General features: G+C 46.7%; 1 protein-coding gene across 2 annotated transcripts in view; it reads right to left on the bottom strand.

Moving 5' to 3' along the window:
- The window catches only part of CSMD2 (CUB and Sushi multiple domains 2), a 224,638-nt gene that overhangs the window by 94,739 nt on the left and 105,535 nt on the right, over window positions 1–24,364 (bottom strand). Inside the window, exons 10-13 of one of the 2 annotated variants that reach the window (XM_030290568.4) lie at window positions 23,137–23,258; window positions 17,845–17,948; window positions 13,771–13,883; window positions 6,101–6,283 (exon numbers count right to left, since the gene is read on the bottom strand). The exons of the other annotated variant lie outside the window; for it this stretch is intronic. Coding sequence (XP_030146428.4) covers window positions 6,101–6,283; window positions 13,771–13,883; window positions 17,845–17,948; window positions 23,137–23,258 — 522 coding nt within the window. The remainder of the gene's footprint in view (window positions 1–6,100; window positions 6,284–13,770; window positions 13,884–17,844; window positions 17,949–23,136; window positions 23,259–24,364) is intronic. 2 annotated transcript variants of the gene reach the window in all.

The following is a 24,364-nucleotide window of genomic DNA, read 5'->3' as shown; positions in this document are numbered from 1 at the left end:
AGAAAAATCCGTTTATTAAATACAGAATAAATCACAGCAGACACAGAGCAGCGAGACCACGCCATGAATGAACCAGCACAGGGATTTGTTCAAGTTATCACGAGCATCATCAGGATTCTGCCTTGGTGTAAAGCAGTGAAACAATGAAGGAGCAGCTCCTTGGTTCTTCCCTTAGGAGAGGGACATGGATGTGAACGTGGATCAGGCAGGAGTTCTTCAGCAAAAGTTCATGCAGCTCTTCTCTTCTCTTCTCTTCTCTTCTCTTCTCTTCTCTTCTCTTCTCTTCTCTTCTCTTCTCTTCTCTTCTCTTCTCTTCTCTTCTCTTCTCTTCTCTTCTCTTCTCTCTTCTCTTTCTCTTCTCTTCTCTTCTCTTCTCTTCTCTTCTCTTCTCTTCTCTTCTCTTCTCTTCTCTTCTCTTCTCTTCTCTTCTCTTCTCTTCTCTTCTCTTCTCTTCTCTTCTCTTCTCTTCTCTTCTCTTCTCTTCTCTTCTCTTCTCTTCTCTTCTCTTCTCTTCTCTTCTCTTCTCTTCTCTTCTCTTCTCTTCTCTTCTCTTCTCTTCTCTTCTCTTCTCTTCTCTTCTCTTCTCTCTTCTCTTCTCTTCCCCAGATCCCACCTCCTCCCAGACCTCCTCTCTCCTCCTATTCCTGGCTCCATTCCTGCTCATCCTGCAGGAGAATCCAGGGCTGATCCCATGGAGAGGTCACACCATGGGAGCTGAAAACCAAGCAAGGAATAATTGCAGTTTCCATGGAAACAATCCAAAATTCCTGACTTTCCTCTCAGTTTGTAGATCCTGCTCCCACAAACCTCTTGGGGGAGAGCTGGCAGACAGGAGTGGATTTTCTGCCTTGCATTTCCTTTTTTTCCAAAAATGCCTCCTCTAGGCAGGACTTGGTGATGGACTGGAAAAGCAGGACAGTGCTGGAAGCTCAGGGCACTGCTCCAGCTGGGCAGCAAAGTGCTTTATATTTTGTATTTTCCTCTTTCTGTATCTGTTATTCCAAGGGGGAAAAAAAATCTGCATCTCATGGTGCTTTTTCTGCCTGAAAACCCTGTGGCACCACAGGGCAAGTGGGAGGTGAGGAAAGGAGTTTGGAGCAAAATTAACTGGGAGGGTTTTGTTATTTCAGAGCAACACATCTCGGCTCAGTCTGGGGGTGGGACTGCAGGTATGAGGAGAAGAATGAAAACCAGGCAGGTTTTGGGAACCAAATCTTGAAGAAAATATCACTGAATTTAAATAGATGCGCAGGGAAGAGCAGGTTTCACTGCCACCCACTCCAGCAGGAGCAGGGATCGGCCTTGGGAATGAGTTGAAGTTTTTTAAAACCTACTGGGAGCTGCTGATCCCCACTGGGACAGGGCTGGGCTGCTCCTGCCAGGGATCCTGCAGCCATCTGCTCCTGGGACATGCTCCAAAGCTTCTGCACCTTCCTCTCCCGAGTTCCCATGATTTCCAACAGAACTCTTCCTCTCCCAGCAGTCTCCCTTGGGAATTTTTGCAGTGGCTACAAGAAGGTGGAAGTTTGTGGCCATTTTTTTTGGCCCAAAAAAAGCCTCGTGGTGCTGTTGTTCAGCTCTCCCGTGCTCGTCCCTCCTCTGCCAAGTGCTGCATCCAGCTCCTGCAGGCTGGGATGGGATGGTCCCTCAGGGGCAGGGGGACACTTTTGGGCATCCACCACTTCCCTGTGGCAGATTTTTTTTTTGGCAGGAATAACTGGAATGTTAACAAAGACATTTATCCCAAATTCACGAAAATATACCCAGCAATGAAGACGTTTATCCCCAATACATGAACACCTTTGCTCCCAATCCATTCAAATATTCCCAGGAATGAACACGTGTTAACAAACAAACCCAGGAACGAACAGATTTATCCCAAATCCACTCACACATTCCCAGGAATGAACACATTTGTCCCCAATCCATTCAAAAACAACCAGGAATGAACAGGTTTATCCCCAAACCCAAACACTCCCAGAAATGAACAGATTTATCCCCAAATGGAATCAAACACTGCCAGGAATGAATACATTTGCTCCAAATCCATCCAAACACTCCTAGAAATGAACATGTTTATCCTCAATCCATTCAAACATTCCCAGGAATGACTACATTAACCCCAAACCCAATCAAACATTCTCAGGAATTAACAGATTTATCCTAAATCCATTCAAACGTTCCCAGAAATGACCACATGAATCCCAAACCAAATCAAATATTCTCTGTGGGACTCCCAGGAATGAACAGATTTATCCCAAATCCATTCAAACATTCCCAGGAATGAACAGATTTATCCCAAATCCATTCAAACATTCCCAGGAACGACCACATGAATCTCAAACCAAACTTGCCCAGAAATGAATGTGCTTGTTCCCAATCCATTCAAACATTCTCAGATTTATCCCAAAAGGGACCACATGAATCCCAAACCAAATCAAACCTTTCCAGAAATGAAGATGTTCCATTCAAACATTCCCAGAAATGACCACATGAATCCCAAACCAAATCGAACATTCCCAGGAATGAACAGATTTATCCCAAATCCATTCAAACTTTCCCAGGAATGACCACATGAATCTCAAACCCAAACTTTCCCAGAAATGAATGTGTTTGTCCCCAGTCCATTCAAACTTCCCCACATTTATCCCCAAACTTTCCCAGGAATCACCACATGAACCCCAAAACTCTGCCGAGCAACGCCAACCAACCCAACCCTGCTGGGGTCAGCGCAGAACCTCCCCCTCCCCAGGACTTTTTTGGGCACAAATCTCCTCCTTTTACTCCCCCACCATTTAATTCCCTGTCAAACACGAGGCGGGTCCAGAAAACCTGGATTTTCCAAGTCTGATCCCAACAAACTGAACCTGCAGCAGAATTCTGGAATGACTCTCCCAGACCTGGCAGAGGGCACCTGAACCCAGGCAGGAACTCTGCCTTTACTGCCCAAGGTGGTGACAATGGCATTTATTGTCACTCCTAGTGCCACAATCACCCCCCACGGAACAGGACGGCGCTGCCTGGCACGGGTCAAGCACCCAGAGAAAAATGCAGGATGAAAACTTGGGAAAGGCAGGAGGAGCAGGGAAAGGAAGAACAAAAATCCTTGTACGACTCTCTCACTGCACAACCCCCCCGGGAGCAGCAGGGCCCTGCTCTTTCTGTCAAATAAACCTCATAAAGTGAATTTTGGGGACCTCCTACTGCAAATAAAAGCAGAAAATGAGGGGTTTCTTCTCTACTCCACACAAGGATGTTTGAACAGCAATTCCCACCCTGGATCTGGAGGTTTTTCAGCCATCAGCCATCAGAGAAGTTGTTCAGCCATCAGCCACAGCCAGACATTCAAATTGTACAGAAAGACATCCAAACTGTACAGAAACAAACACCCAGACATGCAAATTGAACAGGAACACACACCCAGACACCTGAATTGAACAGAAATAAACACCCAGACACCCAAATGGTACAGAAAGACACTTAAACTGTACAGAAATAAACACCCAGAAAACTGGGCTCATCCTTTTCAACACCCAGACACCCAAACTGAACAGGAACAGCCACCCAGACACCTGAATTTAACAGGGAAAAAACATTCAGACACTCACATTGAACAGAAAAAGACACCCAAATACCCAAATTACACAGAAATAAACACTCAGACACCCACATTGAGCAGGAACAGACACCCAGACACCTGAATTTAACAGGACAAAAACATTCAGACACCCACATTGAACAGAAACAGACACCAATAAACACTCAAACGGTACAGAAAGACACGCAAACTGCACAGAAACAAACACCCAGACACTCACAAAGTACAGGAACAGATACCCTGACACCCAAATTGTACAGAAACAAACATTCAGACACCTAAATTGTACAGAAACAAATATTCAGACATCTAAATTGTACAGAAACAGACACCCAGCCACTGACATTTTACAGAAGCAGACAACCATATTTAAGAGGAACACACTTCCAGACATCCCAAAACCAACCAGGCTCCCAAACCCCACAGGAACAAACCCCCCAACACCCAAATTTCAAAGGAACAAACCCCCAGACCCCAAATTTCACAGGAGCAAAGGGGGTTCCCTCATTTCCCCCCCACTTCTCATCTGATGGGCTCCCAACATTTCCCACCTGGAATTCAGACACATTTTGTCCTCTGACCCCTCCTGCTCCCCAATAAATCAGGAGTGAAGGTCTAGAGGGGGATGTGAGGTATTTTTCCCACTGCCTGCACATTGTCTCGTTGATCCACGAATATCCCAAGAGCCACAGAGAACAGATCACACTGGAAATATTTAAACTGAAAGATTCCTGCCATTTGATCAGTATCAATAATCCTATTTTACCAAAAAGTCTTCTTTCTATTCTGCTGTGACCCAATTCTGTTGCCCTGAGCACCAACCACAGGTTTATTCTCACTCCAAACTCTCAGCACGAGCCTCAACCACACCAACTTGCCCAAAGTCACCTGAAATTCCAAGAAATTAAAAGGAAAAAACAGCACAGAACCAGTCTAATGCTTCCCACCTCCCAGATCATCAGGAAAAACTCCACTATTTATTTCCTCAGCAGCATCTCCAGCTGATTTGCTTACAAAGAAAAAAAAAACCAAAAACAAACAGGAAGGGAGGGATGGCAGTTGGAAAAGGAAAGGCAGGACTTAAAGGAATTGTTTCCTTTCTCCAGGTATTTCTCTGAGCTTAAATAAGTGTTTGAAAAGAAAGGCACTGACTTCAAACTGCTTCTCCCCCTTCTCCATGACACCAAATTCTCCCCCAGTTCCTCCAGACCCTCATCCAGCTCTACAGGATCTGCTTTCCCCCCGCCCCAGCTCCATCCTTTTCATGGATCAGCTCCTGCCACACCACATTTCCACTGGAATCCCACCCAGTTTGGCAGCTGCACTTCTAAAAACAACATTTCTGCTTTCTCCCTCTCCATTCTCCCCTCCCTCAACTGCATTTTCCTCTCCTGTTCTTTTCAGGCTCAGCCTCACTCCCCTGCTCCAAGGCCCAGATTTTAACAGAGCCAACAAAGCAGAAAAGGAGAGAAAAAGAAGAGTGAAGTTATCACCAAGTGGGGGAAACAGAGGGAAAACTCTGGGGAAACTCCTGCAGGAAGGTCATGTCAGGGCAATAAAGCAAATTGCCCAGCATATCTACAGAGGACACCGAGAGCATTAAAACCCTATTGGGACTATGCAGGAACTCCCATTTCCACCCCAAAATGGGATCCTGAGTCACCACGGAGAGCAGAACATCCCAAACCTGCTGAGAACTTGGGCAAGAAATGCAAAAGCGAGGCCCAGCAGGAGGGAACCTGGGGAGGGTCGGATCATGAGGGGAAAATGAGGGGCCAAAACCAGAATTCAGGTTTAAATCGTGAATTTGGCCATGTCCTGTCTGTGCCAAGGCCACCAACAACTGATTTTTCAGAAGGGAAGGGAGAGCCCAGCACAGCCCAAATTTCTCTCTGCAAAGAGAATCTAAGTTTAAATCTTGAATTTGCTTTGTCCTGTCTGTGCTGGCCACCAAGGGCTGATTTTCCCCCAGGGAAGGAAAGGAGAGCCCAGCACAGCCCAAAACTCTCTCTGCAAACAGAATAATCCAGGTTTAAATTGTAGATTTGGCCATTTCCTGTCTGTGCTGGCCACCAAGGGCTGATTTTCCTCAGGGAAGGAAAGGAGAGCCCAGCACAGCCCAAAACTCCCTTTGCAAACAGAATTCAGGTTTAAATCCTGAATTTGGCCATGTCCTGTCTGTGCCAAGGCCACCAAGGGCTGATTTTCCCTCAGGACAAGGCAGAGAGAACCCAGGCCAGCCCAAATTTCTCCCTGCAAAGAGAATCCAAGTTTAAATCTTGAATTTGCTTTGTCCTGTTTGTGCTGGCCACCAAGGGCTGATTTTCCCTCAAGACAAGGCAGAGAGAGCCCAGCCCAGCCCAAATCTCCCTCTGCTCTGCCCAGGGAAGAGCCCAAACCTCTCCCCGAGCTGGGTGAAGGTGACACCGGGCAGGTGCCGCCACCTCGGGGTCCCCTCGGAGAGGACCCAGGGCGCTGCTCTGGAGCTCCTGAGCCACTTACAAACACACACAGGTTTCTGAGCAGACCACTGGCTGCTCTTTTGGCAGGTTATGCTTTTGTGGCCCTTCAGCTCGAAGGCAGGCTGGCACTCGAAGTGCAGAGTGTCCCCGTGGCGGAAGGTGGAGCCTTCTCTGCGGCCGAAGGCGGGCACGCCGGGGTCACCACAGCTGCCCTGGTCGATCTCTGGAAAAAAGAACACACAGGGTTTGCGTGTGGGAAGGGGCTGGAAGAGAGAAAACAGAATTTGGGTGTGGGGAAGAGGGTGAAAGGAAGAATTTGGGTGTAGGGAAAGGGCTGGAAGAGAAAGAATGGAATTTGGGTGTGGGGAAGAGGTTGGAAGAGAGGATTTGGGTGTGGGGAAGTGATTGGAAGAGAAAAAACCACAAAATTTGGGTGTGGGAAGGGGCTGGAAGAGAGGATTTGGGTGTGGGGAAGTGGTTGGAAGAGAAAAAACCACAAAATTTGGGTGTGGGAAGGGGCTGGAAGAGAGGATTTGGGGTGGGGAAGGGGCTGGAAGAAAGAAAACACAAAATTTGAGCATGGGAAGAGGCTGGAAGAGAGAACACAGGATTTGGGTGTGGGGAAGAGGTTAGAAGAAAGAAAACAGAATTTGGGTGTGGGAAGGGGTTGGAAGAGAGAAAACACAAAATTTGGGTGTGGGAAGGGGCTGGAAGAGCGAATTTGAGTGTGGGGAAGAGGATGGAAGAGAGAACAGAGAATTTGTGTGCGAGGAAGAGGGTGAAAGAAAAAACACAGGGTTTGGGTGTGGGAAGGGGTTGGAAGAGAGAAAACAGGGTTTGGGTGTGAGGAAGAGGGTGGAAGAAAGAATTTGGGTGTAGGGAAAGGGCTGGAAGAGAAAGAACAGAATTTGGGTGTGGGAAGGGGTTGGAAGAAAGAATTTGGGTGTAGGGAAAGGGCTGGAAGAGAAAGAACAGAATTTGGATGTGGGGAAGAGGTTGGAAGAGAGGATTTGGGTGTGGGGAAGGGGCTGGAAGAAAGAACACAGGATTTGGGTGTGGGGAAGTGGCTGAGGCCCAGCTGGTGCAGCCCCTACCAGGTTGTGGCATCCCAACCCCGATTCTCTCCTAAAAACCCCTCCTGAGGATCCCCCAGACCTTCAGGATGAGGGAGGGGAGATTGGGATTAAATATCAGGGAGGAATTGTTTTCCCTTCGAGGGCTGGGAGGGGCTGGAACAGAATTCCCAGAGAAGCTGTGGTTGCCCCTGGCAGTGTCCAAGGCCAGGGCTCCGAGCACCCTGGGGCAGTGGGAGGTGTCCCTGCCCATGAACTGGATGATCTTTAATGTCCCTCCCAACCCAAACCATTCCAAGCTTCTGTGACAATCCCAGCTGAAATGAAAAAGGAAAAATAAAATACAGGGAAATAAATGAAAAACACAAGGATCCAAAGCAGCTCGTGCTCTCCTCTGCTCCAGGAAATTCTGAATTCAAGGGCTCACATCTCTCCAAGCAGGACAAACCCTCAGCTCCCTGGCACTGGGACACAGAGGGATTTTGCTGGGTTGTCCCCTCTCCTTCCCTCCCAATCCCATTCCTGCCTTGTCCCCACACTGAGTTAATCCCTCTCTCATTTGGACTCCAAATGAAGCCCAGGCACAATTTCCTGTTATCTCCTGCTCCCTCCAACCCCATTTCCAAAGGGCTCCCTGCCCTGGATCACTGTTTGCTCCAAAAACTTCATTCCTCCTGAGTGTTTATCATTATTTATCTACTCCACACTCCTCTCCTCTCCCAATCCTCTGGTTTTTATCCCCAAAAAATTCATTCCTCCTGAGTGTTCCCAAATTATTTACCTGCTCCACACTCCTCTCCTCTCACAGACATACGGTTTTTATCCCCAGAAACTTCACTCCTTCTGTGTGTTCCCACATTATTTATCTGCTCCACACTCCTCTCTCCCAATCCTCTGGTTTTTATCCCCAAAATCTTCATTCCTCCTGAGTGTTCCCACATTATTTACCTGCTCCAAGCTCCTCTCCTCACCCAATTCTCTGGTTTTTATCCTCAAAAACTTCACTCCTGCATTCCTCTTTAATGTTCCCACATTATTTATCTGCTCCACACTCTTCTCCTCTCAAAGTCCTCTGGTTTTTATTCCCAAAATCTTCATTCCTCCTGAGTATTCCCACATTATTTACCCACTCCACACTCCTCTCTCCCAATCTGGTTTTTATCCCCAAAATCTTCACTCCTTCATTCCTCCTGAGTGTTCCCACATTATTTACCCACTTCACACTCTTCTCCTCTCCCAATCCTCTGGTTTTTATCCCCATCATCTCTGATCAGTCTCGCTGTCTTTTCCTCCCTGCTTCCAATTTCTTGCACCAAATTGGAAATCTCTTTTATGACACTTCCTTTACAGAGGCAAATCATGGAAGCTGAGATTTGCATGACTCCCTCTAATATCCCAATTTGGCTGGAATAACAACAAGCATCCCTCATTATTATTCTGGCTCCAGGCAACTCCACATCCAGGTGTATTTTGAGCAGAAGTCACGGAGCTTCTGCTGCACCTCGAGCAGAAAACTCACCGCTAGCTAATGAAGCATCCCCAAAATAATTTAACATAAATTAATATTAAAAGTTTTCGTGAAACAGGCTGCGCTTTTTGCCTCTCAGTGAAAGCACTTGGCCAGGATTTATGGATCTTCCTGCACAGTTTCCAAATCCAACTATTTAGGAGCTGCACTTGCATATTAGGGATGGAAAATGAAAATTTTGGGTGTTAAAGCTGCACTGAACTGTTCATTCCTCCCAGCAAAAACGCACAAGGCCAACAGTGCCTAGCATGAAATGAAAATTCAGCTGGAAAACTCAAGGAATAGCAAGGAGCTGGGATGGGAGGAGTGGATTTGGAACATTCATCAGCGTGCCTGACAGGGACCCGGCGGGCTGGGGACGCTCCCTGCTGCCACTCAAAACACCCATGGCTGTCATCCCTTCCCTCCCCACAGCCTGGAAATGCAGTTAGCAAGTGCCAGTGATGGCCCTGGAGCTGCAGGGCGTGTCCCCAGTGTCCCCAGGGCTGCTGGCACAGCTGTTGGATGTCCTGGGATCCCTCTGGTTGTTGGCTTTTGGTGAGGATTCCCCATCCCTGGCAGTGCCCCCACCCAGGCTGCAGCGCCCTGGGGCAGTGGGAGGTGTCCCTGCCCATGGATTGGGATGGGCTTGGAGGTCCTGCCTTGATCCAAAGCGTTCCAGGATTCTGTGCCACCAACACACCTCGCTCCAGCCATCCCTCAGGACATGGAGCAAGAGTGGATTCACCACCCAGCTCATCCTGTACCAAAAAGTTCTCATCATGGCAGCCCCAAAAAATTTCCATTGTGGCAGCCCCAAACCTCCTCCTCATATGAGCACAAATTCCTGCCTGACTCCATTGTGGCAGCCCCAAAATTCCACGTATAAACACAAAGAATTCCCATTGTGGCAGCTCCAAAACTCCACAACTGGAAATCAAAAATTCCCATTGTGGCAGCCCCAAAACTCCACATATAGACACAAAAAATTCCCATTGTGGCAGCCCCAAAATTCTTCCACAAATGGACCTAAAAGATTTCCATTGTGGCAGCCCCAAAATTCCTCCACAAATGGACATTAAAAATTTCCATTGTGGCAGCCCCAAAACTCCTCCACACATGAACACAAAATATTCCTGCCTGACTCCATCCTGGCAGCCCCAAAACTCCACAACTGGAAATCAAAAATTCCCATTCTGGCAGCTCCAAAACTCCACAACTGGAAATCAAAAATTCCCATCGTGGCAGCCCCAAAACTCCACATATAGACACAAAAAATTCCCATCCTGGCAGCCCCAAAACTCCTCCACAAATGGACACAAAAAATTCCCTTTGTGGCAGCCTCTCCTCACCCTTTCCTATCGCTCTGCATGATCCCAGCTCAAATCAGGGGGTTAAAAATGGGAGAAAAATGAGGAATTTGAACTTCCAATTCCCACCCTCTCCTTGTCAGCAGCAGGCAAACACAGCTTGAAGGTTTCATCACCTTACAGAGGTCAGGAAATTGAATTTATTTGGAAATTCCATTTTCTGACCTGAGAAAAATTCCCTGGTTTCTACATTTCTTTGTGTAGGGAGTAAAATCCATGAAATATTTAGCAGGGCAGAAGTTCCATAAAAAAAAAAAAAAAGGAGTGATTCAAAAATATCAAAACATGTTACTTCAATAAGATTGAAACACTCCTCCTGATGAATGTTTAAAGTAAAATCACTTCCACATTAGAATAATAAAAGTCAAAACTAAACAAGAACACCCAAACCAAGTGTTTTGACATTATTGAAAGGAAACAAGTTGACATGAATCTTTCACAGCTTTCTCCATCAAATATTATTCATACAGGGGGAAATTTTTGACAAAACGGCGTTTTCTGAGGGAAAATGTGGCAGCAGGAATTTTGCAGAGCTCTTTGTGCTGTTTGGCTGAGGGTGGTGGGTGGGAAATTGGGTGAGGAAGGAGAAAAAAGCCTCCCTCACACACCCTGCAGGCTCCCCAAATCCTTCCTGGGAATTCCTGCTCTTGCCTGCCCCATTTCTGGGGGAAAATGAGGATTTTTGGAGCTGCCAGCAAGTCAAACTCTGGCTTCTGGAAGGGGTAGCCACAGGGTGAAGGATTTCTGAGACTGAGGAAACCCCACAAACGTCACCCCCAGGCAGGAAATAGGAAAATATTTTACCTCAAGCACAGGATTTTGTACTTAAATGACCTTGGCTTAAATAATTAAAGCTAATGGTGCCAGGTAGGAATTTGGAGGAATCAAGACCAGGGTGTTTCTGTTGCCTTTCAGATTTTGCCTCCAAGAATGAATAAAAATGGAATAATCTTATTCCAACCCAAAGGATTCTCTGGTTCTGACCCCATGGAGGGGTGGAACAGGCTTGGCTTTAAGGCCCCTTCCACCCCAAACCAGTCTGGGATTGCCTGAAGGAGGAAAAAAGGGATCTAAAGAGGAAACACAACATGGAGGGGATGAACTAACAGGAAAAAAACCTTTCCTGCCTCCTCCTACCACCCAAATCCCTTCTGTGGCTCCTGCTTTGTGACAAACTCAAGCCATGAAATTCACATTTAATTTAGTGGGAAAGCAGAGCAGGAGGGATGGAAACCTCTTGGCCTCCTGACAGACCCCAACACCAACAAGACAGGGAGAGGGCAGGAGATGCAGAACCTAAAAAAATAAACCCAGGCCTGGATTCCCACCTGGATAATTGGCAAAAGAGCTGCAGGAAGCAGCAGCTCATCCCAGAAAAGTCTAAAAAAAAAAAAAAAAATCCCACAAAAAATCCCTTATTTCTTCTGCTGAAGAACTGGAGTTTATTCCAAGCAATAGCATAAAAGTAAATCAATTGTACCAATTCCTGTGGCAAGATGAAAAAGTTTGATTAAAAGCACAAAGGGCAGGGGAGGAAATCTCCAGCTCCAGCCCTGCAGAGCTCCTAAGCCTCTTTAGCACCGTGGGGCTGAATTCCAGCTCTCCACAGCCAAAGCCTTGCTCAGCACTCCCCCGACAATAAACAGCCTTTAATCATCCCCTGCCTGCAGCAGGGGGCTGAGACCTGAGTCAGCTCCTTCCAATTCCAGCAGAAATCCAAATTAAATTAGTGTGGGAGCGTCCATAAATCTGGTTTTAATTTGAAATTCTCGCTTTCTATTAAAACAGTACAATAATAAATTACAATTTGGCTTTGTTCTGGTTTTCACTGTTTTTTGGTTGTTTGTTTTTTTTTTCATGTTGTGATGTTTCTGTTCTTACCACAGGAATTTATACAATTAATTTACTTTTCTGCTATTGCTTGGCATAAACTCAGGTTCATCAGTAGAAGAAATAATGGGTTTTTTAATTTTTTTTTTGAGACTTCAGTCCAAATAGGGGAATATCCCTCAGAAGGAGGAAATTATGGGAGTCTGGATTGTCTTTAATCAATCCTAAATTTCTCAGGAGTTTCTAAAAAATGTGGCATGAAGGAATCCTTTAGCCCAGCTGTTACAATGGGCTGGGAATTCTACAGGAATATCCTGATGGATGTGGAAGGCACCAGCTCCAGGGGAAAGAGTTTTCCCAAAAAATCACCCAGGATGAAAGGAAAAGAGGGGAAGAGAAGCCCCAGGATCCCAGAAAACTTGGAGCTCTCTCTCAAAATTTTCAGCCTCCCTCAGTTCTGTGCAGAGGGAAGGAAAGGATTCTCCAGGAAAGTGGAACTCAATCCAAACTCCTTCTCCCAAGCACTGGAAATCCAGAATTATTGTACATTACGATGAAAAAAATCTGTTCAGGAGGATACAAATTGGGATTGGAGATTTGGGAGTGACCTTGAGCAACATCAACGAGCCAGACCCTGCCAGAGCTGAACTGGGAACCAATGGATTTACACAGGCTGCAAACAGGGGCAGCCAAGGAAACACCTTTAAAATGAATAATGTGCATTTGGGGCTGGAAAATCCAGAGCTGAATGCTCCCACTGGGCACTTCCAGCACAAATCAGGGAGATTTTCCCTCACAATTTCCCTATTTTTGCCAGCAACTGTGACAACAGCAAATCCAAAGGCTTAGGGAAGACTTGAGCACTCACATCTTGCTGCATTCTGGGAGTTTCTTTAAAAAAAATCCCAATATTAACTTTCATTTCACTCAAAACAGCCCAGCCGAGTCCCAGTTTAAAGCAGCTGACACCAGTGATCTGCTGGAACCATGGATTCCCCATCCCATCCCCTCCCACAGGCACAGTCTGTTGCTGTCAGCTGAAATTCCCAACTTTTTTCCAATAAAACACCTGAAAATTCCCAACATTTTTCAATAAAACACCTAAAAATTCCCAGCTTTTTCCAACAAAACACCTGAAGAGGCAATGGGACAACCCCCACCCAGCCAGCTTGGATGGGAAAGGAAACTCCTAAGGAAAAAAAAACCTGCAGAGCTTCAATTTATTTAGAGGAGTGTGGGAGTCCAGAGCTTCCCTCTGGCTGCCCTGGGACCCTGCAGGGGTCAGGAACCTCCTGGACAGAGCCCCCAGAGACACTGGCTGTGATCTCTGTCCAAGGAAAAGAGTTTTCAATCTTACAGGATGAATTACAAGCTCTGAGTGTTTGATATAAATAATAATTAAGTGTGGCACGGGTGCAAAAGTAAAATTTTAGGATTCTAGATTAGGGGTCCAAAGGGGACAAGATGGAGGAAATTGGGTGTGTCTTGTCCTTTTTCTCCTTCTTCATGCCCTCCATGTTTCACTGTGGTGTTGGCATTTTTCTGTTGGTTCAGGCTGGGGACACACTGTCCAACGTAGGTGACAGATATTGGCACGTTATTGTAAATCCAGCACAGGTAGTTTGTGGTATTTAATGTTTGTACCATCCCACTGAGGGCAGAGCCCCACACGCTGCCCTGCAGGACAGAGCTGCGGCAGGGCAGCAGAACATGTTAGAGATAAACAGAATAAACAACCTTGAAACAGCACAGACCAATTATGGCTTCTGCTTTGGCAGCGGGGCTGACAGACAGAGACTTTCTACAATCTCAGAATCATCAATACCCACAGATTCCGACAGAGGAGCTCCCTTTTCTCCCAAATCCCTGCACTCAGCTGGTCCCTGACCCTTTGGGAAAAGGGGAATTGGGAGGGAGGAGCCTGGGCTACCTTCGTAGGTGGCTTTGAAGCCCAGCAGGTTGCTGACACTGTCGGTCTGGAAGAGGAGCCACATCTGGTGCTGGGTGCTGACGATGAGGTCGGGGACCGTGGTGCCCGTCAGGCTGCAAAAAATAATTAACAACAACAAATCAACAGCCTCCAAGTGGCCTCAGATTCACCACCCTCAAATAAAGACTCTGCAGGAGAAGGGAAATGCCGAACTAATTAAGAATCACCTCAAAAAACTGGGGGATTTTTGAGCCTGATGAAAATCTTGTCGTGTTCTGCCCCCGCGCTGAATCTTCCCCCACCACCCTCGCTGCAATAATTACAATTCACTGCTGTTATTGGAACAGATCACCCAGCAGCAAAAGGAATAGTTTCCCTGCTCGCTGAGGCAAAACATCAGCAAAGAAATAAAACTCCCAAGAAGCCAAACTGTGCTGAACTGCCCTGGCACAGAAAACGACTTCCCACCCATTCCCTGCTCCATTGCTGCCCTGAGAGAAGTTTCTACAAGGATCAAAAAAAAAAAAAAAAGCAAAAAAAGCACCCAGCAGACAAAGCACGAGCCCCAAATATGCTGAACACCCCTTGAGAAGTGCCACAAATCCCAGCAGGATCAGGGCTCTGCCTTCCCTTCGTGATCCTCCCAGCAGGGCTGAGCAGATTTAGGGAAATGTTGCTGATCTCTCCCTGTTAATGAGGCTCATTCAGCCTCTGGGATTAATCACCTCGTGGTGGTTCAACACAGCTTTAGAGCTTTATCCCCCACCCACAGGAGCATTTTTGCACAAGGCAGATGCCCACGTGGAGCTCAGTTCCCTCCGCTGTGCTCCTGGAGCAGGAACAGCATTTGTGTGGGCAGGGTGATTATTCCGGGAGCAGGGCTCTTGTGTTGCCTGTGTTTAATGTTGTGATTATCCTGTTTCTGCTGAGGTATTATCTGCAAGAAATTCAGAAATTAAGAGCAAGTGGAGAGGGGGCGAGAGGGTTTTTTATCTTTCCTGCAGGGTTTAAATAAATCCAAATTCAGCTCTGGGTTGGGCCCGGCCCCAGGTACAACAGCAGCACTTGAAAGGCTCCTGGATAAAAGTGAACTCAACAGAAGAGAGACATGGAATTGCTGGAGCGAGGCCAGAGGAGGGATGTGAAGCTGATAAAGGGACAGGATCCAGGCTGGGGGAGTTGGGAATGTTCATCCTGGAGAAGGGAAGGTCGAGTGGAGCCCTCGCTGCAGGAGAGCTGGAGAGGGGCTCAGCACCAGAACTGGAGTGCCAGGACAAGGGGGAATGGCTTCCAACTGGAAAAGGGGAGAATTGGGTGGGATGTTGGGAAGAAATTCCTGGTTGTGAGGGCAGTGAGGCCCTGGCACAGGTGCCCAGAACAGCTGGGGCTGTCATGGATCCCTGGCAGTGCCCAAGGCCAGGCTGGACAGGGCTTGGAGCACTTGGGACAGCGGGAGGTGTCCCTGCCATGGCAGGGGTGGCACTGGATGGGCTCGGAGATCCTTCTACCCCAAACCATTCCAGGATTCTGTGGCAGCTCCCAGGGCTGTGTCACCCACCCAGTGCAGGTGACATTAACCTGCTCCCTGCCAAGTGCTGTCAGAATCCAGGACATCCCTCTGCCTGCCCTGGCTGTCTCCAGACCCTGGTAAGAAGTCAAAAACACCTGCAGCTTCCATTTTAGCCCTTGGAAAAAACTGCCAACTCTGTATGAGGAATTACAAGCCACAAGGGCTTGAGTAGTGTGATATTTGAATTAACACAGGGTGAAAAAGTAGAATTTAGGGGTTTTTAGAATGGGGTTGAGGTGTACAAGATGGAGGGATTTGGATGTGTCCTGACCTTCTTCTCCTTCTTCTTGCCCTCCATGTCTTGGTGTGATGGTGACACTTTGCTGTTGGTTTAAGGTAGAGACACACTGTCTAACATAAATGATAGATATTGGCACAATATTGTAAACATACTACTCATAATTTTTGATATAAAATGTAAATTCCACCAGAAACTGGGGACAGAATGCCATGGCCGAGCTGCTGGACAGAGCTCAGCAGGTCAGACAAAGAATGTTCTAGATAAGGAAAAACAAACAACCTTGAGGAGTCGATCCTACACATTTCAGACTCCTTTAGCTGCACGGGCTGGGAAAGGAGGACTTTTACACTCTTGGAGTCATTCCTGACAACCAGATCCTTTCCAGGGCAGGGATCTCAGGGAAATGGGAGCACCCTGGATATCCCAGGCCTCTCCTCCCCATGCCAGGGACCTCACAGGCCCCAGGACAGGGAACCTGCAGCAGCCAGGCTCTGGAACCCGGAGTGGTTTTTGTTTTTCTGCAATCACAATCCCAGCCAAGCTCTCTCAGCTCTGTCCTGTGATTGCTCTGACCTGCAGCAGGAATTTTATTGATCTCAGGGTGCTGTTAAATGAAGAAGTGATCTTGGTTTTAGTGCCTGTTTTGCATCCCAGAGATGTTCTGGAGTGTTATTGTTATTTCTCAATTTATTTATTGAAACTGCAGCCAGGCAGGAATGAGGAACACTCCAAGAGGAAAAAACCTCCCAGGAAAAGGTGCTTCAAAGCTTTCTGCATCCTTTGCCACCCCACTTTTAACAAGCTGGGTGATTGATTTGGGTGCTTGTTACTTCAGGAAATCAAATTTCTTCTGCAAGTCAGGAAGCTCAGCCTAACAATCTGCTCTGCTCCCATTTTCCAGGGATGGGAATGAGCCTGGAAATAAATGGTCCTTCCCAGCTCTGTTTGGGATGGAATCTGCTGCTGTGCAACTCCACTCAAGTGCGTTCCTTGATTGGAAAGGCAACAGGGCTGAGCTCCTCAACAGCCAAGGGGAAGTGAAGAGCAGAAAGAAAATTGGAATTATTGCCTTTGACAGGAGTTTCTGCATTTTGATTCTTCCAAAGAAACCTCACTTTGTATCTAGATATTATTCCTGATCTGGGAATCCAGCTGAGAGTGGGCAGAAAACTCTGAGAAAAGTGATCCATGGACTTTCAAGCACATTAATTAGCACTGTGGTCTTCACACCTCTCTCTCATTTCATTGCTTTTCAATTAATCCTCCCAGATTATTAATAAGAATAAAAAAATTCCCTGGAAGGATTAGCACCAGGAATTTACTGGAAACTTCCTGGGAAAAGATTCCTGCACTGCACCTTGCTCAGTCACAGATATTCCAAATTTGCATCAGCAAAGTGATGAGGAGATAACAAAGAATGGGGAAAAAACAAGGAATGATTAAAATCCAACCTAAGGAAAATCTCTGTAGGTTTTAGGCAAACCAGAAGGGCTGGAATGGGAAATTGTGGCAGGAATTTCTACCAAATCCGTGGCAGGGATTTTGCAGGCTGTGACCAAGCAGCTGTGAAATGTTCTGGGACACCTGAATTACACCTCAACCTCCACATTCCAGGCTGGGGTTTCTGACCAAGGATCACCCTTGTCCATGTGCTGGGAAGAAACAAAACCTCGGGGAAAAAGATGTTTGGGAAAGACAAAGAAATGCAGATATGTGAAAATGGAGTGGGAGGCTGCTTCACGTGGAAAAACAAGAGGAAGAAGGAAAAAAATACAATTAATTTCTCCATCAGTTGCCAGAGCACACCAGCTTTGCTGGAGTGGTTCTGGAGAAGCCTGGAGGGAAAGCAGGACCATCTGCACATGAAGAAACCTCCACAGAACATCAGATCTGCAAGAAAAGGATGCAAAAATCCCAAATCCCAGCCTGGAAAAAGCCTCGTTGCCCCAGACGCACTCTGGGTGTGAAATGTTGGGGATGTCACTCCAAAATCTTGGATTTACAGCTCAAAATGATGGCAGCAGGAGAGAGAGAGAAATTCCAACAGCTCCTGCTGCTGCCTGGGCTGCTTTTCCTTTTGTATCCCAAATTTCCTTATGTCCCTGGAGAGCCTCAGCCTCTCCCTAAGCGGGGAGGGAAGAACAGAGGGGACAATTTCTGTCCCCAAAAGTGACAACTTGCCCAAAACCCAGCGGATCCCTGCATCCCAAAAACCAGCCCCACCTGGCCAGGTGCATTCCCGCAGGAGGGAATTGTTACTCACACATAAAGCACAGATTTTTGGTCTCCGACCTGGCCTCCATCCCCCACTGTCAGCGTGTCGTAGCCTCTCTCCAGCTCGAATTCCTCGAAGGTGAGTTTGATCACCTGCCAAAAATACACCACAATTAATACAATTAACACAATCAATCAATCAACACCAAGCCCTGCCCAGCTCACGGATCCCGCAGCAGCTTCTAAAAGCATCAAAATCTCCAGAACATCCCCAAAAAGTTGTTTGTTTTGGGTTTTTTTTAAACAGGATTTTTACAGGTGATTTGGATCGCCTCTGTTTGATCTCCTGCCTGCCCTGGTGCCTTCATTAATATCGATATTTGTGTGCTGGGATCTCCAAGTGCCTTTTCCCACCCCAGAGTTGGAATTCTGGGCATGGAGTAAATGCAGAGTATTTTACTTTGTGGCTCAGGAAATTCTGCCAGATTGTGTCAGAGCAGGAGAGAATTTATGGATTTTTGTGAATTCTCTCCTGCTGTCTGCACACAGAATCCTCAGCACCTCCACATCCATGATCCCTGTTTTTTCCTCTCCCGTTCCACCCAAATTTTGGATTTTTGCAACATCTCTGCATCATTTAGGAGCAGAACTCCCAGGGAAGTTTGTGCTCCAAGGCTCTCAGCTGCTTTGGGAATCTCTGCTTTTCAAATCCAATTTAGGGGCAGAGTCTTTAACCCAGCCTGGGACAGGCTGAACAAACAGAAAAAGAAGAGATTAATTAAATTATAGAAGAGTTTCATATCCCCCATCAGCAGAAATCAATGGAGTTTTGTTTCTTGGATTCTTTCACAAGAAGACCAAAATAAAAAGCACAAAACCCACTCAAATGCACGAGACCTTTGCAAATACAATAAATATCCTGACTTTTAACAGATTAAATCCCCAAATGTGGGTTGGTGCTTCTTTCAGCTGCTTCACACAACACAAAATCAGCAAAAGTCGAGAAGGAGCAGGTGAGTGCCAAGGAGCTCTGGGGCCACTTCCCACCTCAGTTTGGGGCAAGGAACCGAAGCTCAGGAAACCCAAAATCTTCTTCTCGTCCTTCCTTGCTTTTATAATGAGTCCCTCCTGCAAAACCTGAGCAGGTGTGGATTCCCAGGGGGACAAAAACCTCAAAGTTCAAACAAAAAAATAATTTAAAAAAGGTGTTTATGCAGTTCAGGCTGAGCTGTCCTGTGTTTTTTTTTCTATGGATGAACACAGTATTTTTGCAATACATAGAAAATGAAATTTAGAGATTCTTGCTGTTGTGAAAAGAAGGATTTCCCGCCAAAGCCCCAGGATGGTGAACCAGGAGTTTGGGTGATGCTTCAGATGACTTTAATTTGTGTCTAGTACCCAAATATTAACCTGTGCAGGCTACAAAAGCATGAAATGTTGGAATAATGTAATTAATCCAGAGAACACCGAGCCGCAGATCTGCACACACCATTACTTCAGCCACTCAAGGAGCAGCATCCTGAGCAGTCTGACCCTAATTAAACAACTAATTACATCCCAGCACACTCAAGCCTGCAACCTCGTGGCACAAGATTTGGATGCTGAATATTGTATTTGTTTACTCATTTTCCTGGGTTGTTTTGGTTTGGTTTTTTTTTTTTTTTTTTTTGGGCTCTGAAAGCTGGAAATGTAATTAATTAAATTTAATTATTTATTTTTATTATTTAATTTAATTATTTAATGATTTGTTAAAGCCACCAGCACCCCCAAACCTGGAGCTGCTGAAGTGACAAGGAACAATCAGCAAAGGCAGGAAAATGGGATGGGACTCCTGATTCCAAAGTGATTGGAAGTTCAGTCACATTCTGAGGAGAAAAATCCACAGTAATTCTCTCCAGGAGAACTGCAGTTCTAACCTGAAGCTTTCCAAGCACATTCCTCATTCCACATTCCTCATTTCCCTTCTCCTCAGGCTCCAGAGTTTCGCCCTGATTTGGGATAAATCATCCCCTGGAGGGGTCCTTCTCCCTCCATCAGCTTGGACATGGCTTTTTTTTTTTTTTCTTTTTTTCTTTTTTTTGGCTCCAGGTAGGAATAACCCCAGGAGAAACCTCAACCAGCAACATCCATCATGTCAAAAAGGGCCAGAAATAGCTTTTTATGCAAATCCCCCAATTATCATATGCATTTCTCAGCTCCCCAGTGATTTATTTTCCCACTGTGGTTGGAATTAATTCCCAGGGCACCAGGGCCCAGCAAAAAAAAAAAAACCTGAATATCCCCTAAATATTCCCCCTTCTGCAGAGGAAATAATCCCAATTTGTCAGCGAGGAGGCCTCAGCCCTATGGATGCAGAACTCCCAATTTTGAGGGGAAAATTGCAGACTTGGAGGAGATTTTGGGGCTCAGTGGATCTCAGGCTGTTTCTCTGCTGAACATGAGCAGAGGATTTGCAAATGAGCCCTAAATTCATCTCTCTGCTTCTCCCAAAGCTCCACGGAACAGGACCTGTTGGAACAGGACCACATGGAGCCACCCCTGACCTAGGGTGAGCTCCGGCAAACATTCACCCCAAAAGGGTCAGTGAAGCACTGGGCACGCCCCAGGGACGTATTTCCCTCATGATTTTCATCTCCTCCTTCATAATTCATAGCAGGAAACCCAACTGGAAGCGTGATCCTACAAAACCCCCAGGAAATGCCCACACCCAGCTCACCACCAGCTCTCCAAACACTGTTCCAGCCACACAAAACCTGGGTGTTGGTGATTTTTGGATATAAAAATGTACAAAAATTGTGAAAAAGGATGAAACACCCTCCACAGCCTGAGCTGTGCTGAATTCCAGCCCATGGACACCCATCCCTCTGAGGAAGGGGGGTGATCAACCACTAAATCCCTCCCAATAAATCAGCACTGAAGAAAAATCTCCTGGTTCCATACTTGAGTCTCCCAAAATCCAGGTTTTGTGCAGCCACACCAGGGATAATGAGCCTGGAAATGGGAAATTAGGGATATTTCTCATTAAAATCCTCCTCCACCAGAGATCTGAGCTGGTTGAAGGCTTGGGCTGAGCTCAGCAGGGAGGGAGAATTCCACTCCAAGGGGAGGAAAAGCAGGGGTCCAGCAGAGGAAATTCCCAGGAAAAAAAAAAAAATATGAGAGATCCTGTGAGATTCCCCCAATGTGCAGAAAATGTCCAGAGGCAAGGGAGAAGAAATGGGAGGCTCAGGATTCATCCAGAATTAATGGAATGACGTTTGCAGCAGTCCTGACACAGGAATCCTGTCCCTTCTGAGAGCAGAAATAACACTTCAGAAAGGGTTTTTGGAGCTACACAGCAAAGTAATTCCTGTTCTTCTGCTCCAGGTCTGGAGGAGAGACAAGGGCTGAGATTGGAAAAAGCTGTGAGGGCACCAAACACTGCCCTCAATTCCCATTGCCAGGGGAAAATGGACAGGGATTGATCTTTCCCAGGCCAGGGCAGTCACACCTGTACAGAAAGGGCTTGTATTTAAATTTAAACGAGTGCAAAAATGCGATTAAATTTACAGTACTGCATAAATAACACGAGATAGACCCAAACCTCGCTCCTCTGCCCCTGGGGGCTGAAATCCTGCTGGATAAGGCCCAGCCACAACCAAAAAAAAAGAAAAAGAGAGAAAAATCAGCATTCCTGGCACAACCTCTCTGCCTTGATGAGCTGCTTGGGCACCTCCCCGCCCTCCACACGAGATATCAAAGGGGCTTCGATTACAAATAATTACACTCACTTTTAATTACAACCCTGAACAAAACGAGTGTTCAGCAGGGAGGGAAGGTCAGGGATTTCCAGACAGCCGGGAAATGTGGGGAAGAGTCTGAGTGGGGACAGAAATGAGCCTGAGGGGCTGAATAAACCTCGAATGTGAGGGTGGAGAGGGGCTGGAAAAGGTTCCCAGAGAAGCTGTGGCTGGCTTGGGATCCCTGGAAGTGTCCAAGGCCAGGACGGACAGGGCTTGGAGAAACCTGGGATATGGAGGAGTCTGGATGTGTTTGGAAGGGTCTGGATGTGTTTGAATGTTTCTGGATGAGTTTGGAAGTATTTGGACGTGTCTGGAGGTGTTTGGAAATGTCTGGATGTTCCTGGATGTGTTTGGATGCTCCTGGACATGTTTGGATGTTTCTGGATGTGTCTGAAAACATTTGGAAGTGTCTGGATGTTCCTGGATGTGTTTATAAGTGTTTGGATTTGTTTGGATGTGTCTGGAAATGTCTGGATGCCCCTGGATGTGTTTGGATGTATCTGGATGTGTCTGAAAGCATTTGGAAGTGTCTGGATGTTTCTGGATTTGTCTTGATGTTCCTGGATGTGTTTGGAATTGTCTGGATTTGTCTGGATGTTTCTGGATGTGTTTGGATGCTCCTGGATGTGTTTATAAGCGTTTGGATTTGTCTGGATGTTTCTGGATGTGTTTGGAAGTGTCTGGATTTGTCTGCATGTTTCTGGATGTGTCTGAAAGAATTTGGAAATGCCTGGATTTGTCTGGATGTTTCTGGATGTGTCTTGCTGTGCACACACACTCCACCACCACATCCCAGTTTTTCCGCTGAGGGAGTTCCAGGGGGTTTCTTGTGGGTATTCTCAGTTCAGTCGGAGAGAAAACAAAGGTTTCTAACCAGGCAGAAGCCTGGGAAACAGTTGGGAAAGAATGTAAATAATTCTTTATGTCTCTTGTTGTTCACATTGTTTATAGATACGTTCTGCCACTGTGCGTCATTCACTGCACACCAGTGGGGTGAGATGTTTTTACTTCAGGACCAATAGAATGAAGCTAACTATAAAAAGAGCAGTATATTTAAAATAAATCAGAGTTCCACTCTCACCTTCTGACCTAGAGCCCTTTCATACCGTCCTGCCTCAACAAAGGAAGCAAAGACTCTTTACAATCCCGGGGTCACCCTGACCTAGAGGAGCCCTGAGAGGGATGCACAGCAGAACCTCGAGGGGATGCACACCAGAACCCCGAGGGGATGCACAGCAGAACCCCGAGGGGATGCACACCAGAACCCCGAGGGGATGCACACCAGAACCTCGAGGGGATGCACATCAGAACCCCGAGGGGATGCACACCAGAACCTCGAGGGGATGCACACCAGAACCTTGAGGGGATGCACACCAGAACCCCGAGGGGATGCACAGCAGAACCTCGAGGGGATGCACACCAGAACCCCGAGGGGATGCACACCAGAACCTTGAGGGGATGCACACCAGAACCCCGAGGGGATGCACACCAGAACCCCGTTTGCTCTCACTGGAGCTGCCCAGCCCCGCGCTGGCCCCGGGGCCGTGCTGAGGACCCACCTTGGCGGGGTTGAGGGCGGTGATGACCCACACGCAGTAGGCGTTGTTGTCGTACTGCACGGGGTAGTTGGGGGACGTGATGACCCCGCTGGGCCCGCGCAGGTACGTGTCGCACATCCTGGCTGGGGACACAAACGGGGACACTCAGCGCCGGGGGGGACCTTTCAGGGGGGAGGGAGGAGGGATGAGCTTGGGATGGAAGTGGGAGGAGGGAAAAATGTGAAAGTTGGTGTTTTCACGGCCTGCACTGTTGCTTTTTTACGCCCGTGTGGTAAAAAATATGAAGGGTTTCTCTGTGAGGAGTGGGGCCATCAAACCCTGATCCCATCAAACCCTGATCCCATAAAACCCTGATCCCATAAAACCCTGATCCAAACTCTGATCCCAACAATCCCTGATCCAAACAAACCCTGATCTCATCAACTCTGATCCCATCAAACCCTGATCCAAATAATCCCTGATCCCATAAAATCCTGATGCCAACAAACCCTGATCCCAAACAAACCCTGATCCCAACAAACCCTGATCCCATAAAACCCTGACCCCAACAAACCCCGATCCCATCTCCCCTCAGACCAACACCCAGCCCACTCTCCACTGCTCACACTGATTTATTTCCTTTCCTTCCTCATTTTTTCCTCACAAAAATCCTTCCCCAGCCAGGCCAGGAATGACACAACTCCTTCCTGATGTCCCCAAAAAACCACATTTCCTTTCTTCCTGCAGATCAAACCCCCAAAACACTGCACAGTGAGGATTTATTAGGTCATAATTAAGTATTTATCAGCTGGTTTCCTTCTGTGGGCTCAGAACTAAGGTGGAAAACTCAGCTCTGCATCTTCAAAACATCTCAGGTAAAGGAAAAGCTGGAAAAAAATGCTTAAGCAGGGAAAATTTTGCCTGTGGAATGCCTTTGATGTAATATTTAGCTGAAATATCCCACCAAAAAAAATTGTGGGGAAAAACATCCTGGTTCTGGAAATATTCTCTGCTGCTGTAATGGAGCCTCAAAATTAATTTGGTTTTGAAGTTTATTTATTTATTTAAATTTATAATTTAATTTAGGAGATGTATTTGCATGTGTGGAGTCTGCAACATTTTGGTTTTTTCTCTAAAACAATGGAGAAATCATCTCCTGGCCAAGCTGTGGGAACATTGGGAAAGGCTGGGAAGCACTTTAGGAAGGAGCTGAGGTCACTTATTAAAAAAAAAAAAACAGTGTTAAAAA

This window comes from Taeniopygia guttata, chromosome 23 (assembly GCF_048771995.1).
Source record: "Taeniopygia guttata chromosome 23, bTaeGut7.mat, whole genome shotgun sequence".
Classification (NCBI taxonomy): domain Eukaryota; kingdom Metazoa; phylum Chordata; class Aves; order Passeriformes; family Estrildidae; genus Taeniopygia; species Taeniopygia guttata.
Note: the sequence above shows the minus strand (reverse complement) of the source record. Positions and strands in the feature narration are given on the sequence as shown.